The following is a 7,106-nucleotide window of genomic DNA, read 5'->3' as shown; positions in this document are numbered from 1 at the left end:
TCTGTTTTGGAATATGTGCATACTGTGAAAATGGTCTCGACAAAGAGAGTATATAACAGGCTTGATAAGCAGAGATGAATGGAGGGTAGCAGTGTAATGTAAAGCGCTCATTTCTCTCTATTTTAGATGTAGATGTATCTATATCAAAGAGTTAATGTTAAATAAACAAAAACAAACAACAAATCGTTCTGATCATTGTAAGTTCACCTTCTGATGTTAGTTGTCATCATGGTAATAGAAAATTTATGCTTGTCATCTACCTTCTAATATTCAGATATATGTTGTTCCATGTCGCCATATGTTGGTTCTGGACGAGCCGAGATAGAAACGATAAGATGTCGGTTTATTTGCTTCAAAAAATATTTCATTGATAACCATGGATACGATTGATAACATTCTTCTAGAATCTGATTGCCATTAGAATTACTCAAATACAGTTAATTTCGCATGAAAAGTATGAGTTATGTGATAGCTGGTTATTATTGATCACAAGTTTAAATTTCATTTTGATTGAGGTTATGAATTGACAAATGTTAGACAACCATTGAAAACCTTAAAGCACAGGAAGGCCATTCGGTCCTGAATTTTGAATTCTCAGCAGTGAGCATCAATGGTCCTGCAAGCGGGATGCGCACTGTTGAGGAATCACGTTTTAAGACAAAACAGCTAAGGTAATAAATGTAAGACAAAAAAGATGGGAAACAAGAACAAATTGACGTGAAACTCAAAACAAGATGATGTAAAATTGATCGTTTTATAGATTTGTATCAATTAGCAAATTTCTGTTATAACCAACGTAATCTCTGTTACAGTCGAAACCGCCATTGGAATAACCTAACAACAATGACTTTTTCCATCTTAGTCAATTAGGATGAGAGTTGAGTTTCTGTACCCATGTAACTTTTAAGCGAAATGATCAACATATTGGGAACAGTTCAGCATGTACTTTTTTATAAGCATCAAACACTCTTAAGTCGAACCAGCAGAAGTGAAACTGGGATTGGTGAATGAATTGGAATTCCAAATTCCATCAAAATTGAACGCATGTGATTCCATGGAGGAAACACTAAAAACTACTCAACAAAAAAGAACCTAGTTAAGTTCAATGTTAACTGTTCTAGAGAAATGTCAATGGACAAAGTTTGAAATAAAAATAAACTAGTTAAAGGAATGCAATCTACAATCAATTAACAGTATTAACAGTATTTGGTCTTTCAGTTACGTAATAAACAACTGAATTCCCATTACACTAATGAAGTGAAGTTAGACACTAAACATTTGAAAGATTAAAATATTTATTCCATCAAATCATGCCTAAAGAACTTATTGGTATGTTAGCAAGTAACGTTCATACATTGGTCGTTTGTGAAATGAATCTAATTTGTCACTTAGGTTAATGATGACAACATGAGACATAAATTGAATACTCGAGTTGAGCAAAAACACAAACCAATCGCCATATTTAAAAAGTGACTCTTTATCAGAATGATTGGGAAAAATATATCAATATTACTGGTTGATATCGAGGTTTGTAGACATTTTACGAAATCGAATTACCGAAGTGTAGTTGGGCGTAACTCGCATTATTTTATTGCCCTATTTGATTGTGATTATGGTCATTCTAAGTAATAATTCCTAATGTAATAACACTTATTACTTGTAATGATGCTGGTTTTTGGCTGACAAGTGGTCTATTTGTGACTTCAAACTTGGAAGCCATTTGTATCCTGATAATTTGAGTGATTTATTTCTTATTACTTAACCATAGACCCCGATGATAGTAAAACCAGTGAGATCACATTATTCCTGCCAAGTAAGCTTTCAGAAAACAATATCACTTAAGTAAGTATCTGAATTTATCGAAACCGGTTCAGCTCCAGCTATTCGCCTTTCTTTGTAGTTGGAAAAGCTTTTTCCTATTATTTTGTATTGTTTTCAAAGGTGAAGTTAATACCTACTTATAATTAAAAATAAAATGATTACAAACATTGAAAGGATGCTTGAACAACCAAATTACCGTCTTTGAAAATCTGATAATGGGATCATGGAAGAATGACAGTTTATCATAATGCTCATGGATTGCATGTTCGTGTCTGTGCAAGTTTCTTGGTGTGAATTACTGAGATGTTACAATATTAAACCGTTCAGTGATAGTTTTTTAGTTACTTGTGGAAATAATTGTCAGAAAATACATTGTTAGATACACGTTTGAATCAATTTTTTATATCTTATAAGGATATTGTAACCCAAAGGCCACCATAAATGTTGAGTTTTTGGTATAGATACTATAATTATAATATTGTAATCCGAAAATAACTCAGTCACATCTCCTATTGAGTCAGGTTTCAATGTATTCTGGATTCGGTTAATAATCCATGATTTTTACTTCGATAAATGAACAAGCGAGATTTGCTTTAAACAAAAGTAACTGGAGTTCTGTTAGCGTAGACATATGTAAAAGTAATGAAAGAGAATTAGTCCAGACAAAGATACAAAATGGAAACTCATTCTTGAACTATTGAACTCAGTAGTTTAATATTTATCAAACTCGGAGACTACAATGAAGTCCGAGTTAACTTTAATTCCTGTTTACGTGATTCGAGTGTTTTCAATGTCATGATTTTCTAAGTCTTGGCAATCCTCAAACCACAATATGTTACTCAAATTCTTGATGAGATCAAAGAGAATGTAGAATCTTTATTTCTTGTGAACATTTAAAATTTGAATTCTTTATCCTAATGCTTCAAGCCTACAATATGAATTTCACTGACCGATGTGAGTTAAGTGTTAAGTGAACTGAATATCATCTGAATGATTGATTGATTACTTTGAGTTACTCTCATTCCTTAAACTAAATCAAGAAAAGTGAGTGCAGATTCATGAAGAATAATTCCCTTTAGTAAAAATAATATTCAATCATATTGACTGAATTGACCTTGATGTAAAAGAAATATGTAAACTATTTGAATGACATACCGACGTTCTAATGTAAACTCATTGTAGAGGTGATACGACATGAAGTTACCACATATTTCTGTATTAGTTTATCATAAAAACATGTGCACTTTTAAAAATGAAAATATGCGCACTGATGTCCACATTGACGTGATTTATTTTAATTAGAATTTAGAGTGATAATTTAAGTGGACTGATAAAAGGGGGACAAGTAAAAACCTGGTTGATTTACAAAACAATAAGCATCCAACGACTTGAATATCAATTGATTTGAATGAATTCATTGCAAGTAAAAAAAACAAAATCTCCAGTCAAATCTAAAGACTCTAAATAATGAAGGAAGCATTATGATGAAAATGTTTAAAAGCAATAGTAGTAAACTCTTGTACACTTGTCACTTACTAGGCAAAAGAAGAAATGGATTTAAATAAAAATTTCCAGGTGGTGGTTCATTTATCAATTCATAGCCTAAAACGTTATATTTCTTCCCGAAACGATCAGTTGTTATCCTCCAATATTCTGCAAAATAATTCCATAATCCTGAAACATTTTTATATATACTTTCAAATGCATGTGCACTCTCATATGTGGCGTAGGTTAAAAACCAGGCACTTTCATTAGGATATTTCGTTAATGGCCAAGGGTATTGGAATAAATAGGGTGGTCGCTTTATTTTATCCATAAACCAATCAGGCACAGCATCAATTGCACCGAGACGTTTCGATAATCCATCTTGATGCAAGTCAATGATAATATAAACTCCATATAATCCAGCATTGTCGATAATTTTTTCAATAATATCTATATACTCTAGATTGGTCTCATTTTCATGTGGTTTTAATGCTATCCAGCTAAATCCTAAGCGTATAACATTGATTCCCCAATCTCGAAGTACTTTGAATGTATGAGGGTCAAGTAATTTTGGAATGTAAAATGGTGTGACTTTATGCACACAATTGATACCATGAAATAGTTTAATAAATCCATTTGAATCAACAAAGTAACCAGTATCATCGTCAATGGTCACTTTTCCACGAGCTTCTGAATAAAACACTTTTAGTAATAATATCATTATCCACGACAAGCGTAAGAGTGTATTCACTGGAGTGTTCTTAGAATCTCCAAAACGTTCAAGTTGTTTTGAAGATCTTATCAATCTCATTGAAATGAATAAAAATTCCTTTTAAATTCACAAGGACAATGTGTTAGGGTTTAACAGCGAATAATTGTAAATGAGAAATATGTACTCAGTAATTTATTGCCAAGAGTTTTTATCAGTAATTAACTAAAATTTAAGTTTTTGTAAAACACGAATTGATAGTATTAGCTTATGAACTATGTACAAGTAATTTTATAATCACTGATGAGAGTGAATATAAATATGGTTTATATTAGATATTTGAGTTAAGTGAGACGACTCAAAATAGTTACAGTTTATTATGAATCATTTATTAGAATGGTCTAATTGGTCTTATGTATATGTGTCACAGTAACCTTGTATGTTTCAGGGCTGTTTCCAAATAATTTATCAAGTTATCATTGGATTAAAATTATTTAAAAGTAATAGTTGGTTGATGATTCAATTTTCAGTAGTTGTTCTACATTTTACAGGTATTTTGAGGCTGAAAGTTGAAGCAATGTCTACAAATTATAGATCATATTCAATCGTTATTATTGGTCATCTTAGTGTTAATTGGTTAACTACTGTACTGTACAAAAGAAACAGAAATCCAATCAGCACTTTTTATTCTAATGATTTCTAATTCACAGAAACAACTTGAAGGTGAATTAGTATATTCTTTGTAAATCAAGAAATTAAAAAGTACATTTACTGTTAAGTCTGTTTTAAGATCTCTGTCCTTATTCACTTCCCTCCGACATTTCTGTATTGTTTTATATTACTTATTATCATTATTCAGCAAATAGTTTTATTCCTAGCAGTTTCTACTATTGTGTGGTAACGCACGTTGGTCATATAATATTCTGAAATGTTTACACATATTTATAATAATCATTCATTCATTAATAATGACTTGGCATCAATTATTGTAGTAGTTATTCGAAACGTTGTTTGTGATCTTCAATTTTGCACTTATCTCAATGGAGTGACATGGACGCTTCCATATGCTTTTGAAATGTAATATAACCACATTTTATGAACTGGTACTTGTGTTAAGATTTGATTATGTATTCAACGTATCAATCTAGTCGTTATTTAACACATATCAAAATGCATTTTGTTAACAACAATATATAAACATATAGATTTTCATGTTCTATAGAAAATTCATGACTACATTTACAGAAGATCACATTGCCTATTGAGAATTCAATGAATATGAAAACTTGTAAGATGTCGAATGTACGAAATAATAAGGTATTGGAAAAGAAAACGAGTTCTGATTGAAACAATTTGAAATCGTCCAAATATGTTCAACTGCATTTTTATGATTCCTAGTGTTTTTCATTTGAAATGTAAATTCAGTGTTTTTGTTAAGAAGTCAATCATAAAGGTCATCAGACAATTTTTTCCAATTCCTTTCGTTTCCTTGTGTCTACTAGAATTATTACTGAGATCATTTGATGAGAATTACTAAGAAACATGACTGTCTAGATTCGATCTAATTCAATTCTTCAATACAAAAGTATAATCAACTCTTTATTCTGACTGACTAACAATAATATATAAATCAGTTCATAATAATTAAAACTCAGATCTGTAGTTGAGCTATTTCACAAATGAACACAACAAAGTGAAAAGTATAAACAGATAATGTAAACATGATTCTTGTGAGATCTGTATGTTACTCATGATCACTTAAACAATAAACCCATGATCATTTCATTTTAAATTATGGATTGAGTCAAGTAGAATGAGATGTTGATCTGTTAACATTTAAATGTCTTTACCTTCTACTTAATCAGTTCAATTACACTGACATCATTACAAAGACAATGTAAATCAGTAAGAAACATTGTCATAATTTAACTATTTTAATAATTAGAACCATTTTAGTTTAAGTCACAAACACGTTAGATGTTTATATTCTGAGAAATGAACACTTACATTGAGGTTCCTCAACACACCACCAATGAATTCAGTCTAAATGTGGTGACTATAAACAAATACTTCGTTTACGTTTCAACAAAACATCTAAATAAGTATCTTTCATTGTTGACACAGAAAGATTAGTTGTATGGGTTTTCCTTAGCATAAAACATGAATTAGTATACTAATTCTCAACCAAAATGTACAGAACATTTTTGTAACAGATAGTTGTGTATAGCTCTAATTAAATGAATTAAAATCCTTAATGACCATAAAACTTCATTATTTAGCACTCAATGACCAAGTAAACACTAAAATAACAAAATAGGTGGGGGGAGGACTCAATAAATAATGGAAACTTTACTGATAGATTCGGTCTTTGTGAACTCATTGATTACAAAGTGACTGGCATGGAAAGTAGGCGATTCCACAAATCACAAAATCAGTCATTTTTTAACAATTCATAAATAAGGATTCACACAACACTGAATAATCAGTTCAGTAGGATGGAAATGAACCAATACCAAAAAGTGACATCTTGTCAGGCAATAGCCATTATGTCTATCTGACTAAATATCACATTGACCAGAAATCCTCCATAAGCTTATATGATTCACCATATAAGTTTATTGACAATGTTCTCGCGTTCACAATTGTTGAACCTGAACAATATATATGTAACTGATGTTCATTTGTGAAGAAAACTCATTCGAACATTGTAATTGTTAGTTGATGTGTCACGATAACAGCAAACTGTTATTCGATTATGTGTATCACAAATGATGGAATGCATCACATCATTGAGTCAGAATCCACGTATTCATTGAATCAACTCAAACGACTTACATTTGTATGAATGATATTTTTCATTGTAATGTTTGGTAGAAATGTAATAATTAAATTTTTATCTGTGTGTAAGGAGGAGTCTTACAAATTATCTTTATTTATTCATAGTCCATACAAAAAACAACACGAATTTAGAATTACTTACTCCTTTCATGTTGCCATTATTCACCGCCATGTTAACGGAAATTGAGATAAATCCCCTTCTGTTTATTTAAAAATAACATTTCACTAATGTTCCATTTTGCTAAGGGCTGTA

General features: G+C 30.8%; 1 protein-coding gene across 1 annotated transcript, besides 1 other annotated feature; it reads right to left on the bottom strand.

Annotated features, from left to right (window-relative positions):
• Nucleotides 1–3,349: 3,349 nt before the first annotated feature.
• Smp_187070 (hypothetical protein) lies at nt 3,350–4,117 on the bottom strand (the record flags this gene model as incomplete). Its single annotated transcript, XM_018791310.1, has 1 exon — nt 3,350–4,117. One exon carries the CDS (start codon nt 4,115–4,117, stop codon nt 3,350–3,352), a length of 768 nt encoding a protein of 255 aa, XP_018647339.1.
• Nucleotides 4,118–6,058: 1,941 nt separating this feature from the next.
• Nucleotides 6,059–6,076: a sequence feature (Short protein (Smp_120660, CCD60996.1) was converted to a misc_feature.).
• Between the last annotated feature and the right edge of the window lie 1,030 nt (nt 6,077–7,106).

The sequence above is a fragment of the Schistosoma mansoni genome (assembly GCF_000237925.1).
Source record: "Schistosoma mansoni, WGS project CABG00000000 data, supercontig 0236, strain Puerto Rico, whole genome shotgun sequence".
NCBI lineage: Eukaryota > Metazoa > Platyhelminthes > Trematoda > Strigeidida > Schistosomatidae > Schistosoma > Schistosoma mansoni.
The sequence above is the reverse complement of the archived record's forward strand: the minus strand, read 5'-3'. Positions and strand labels throughout refer to the sequence as shown.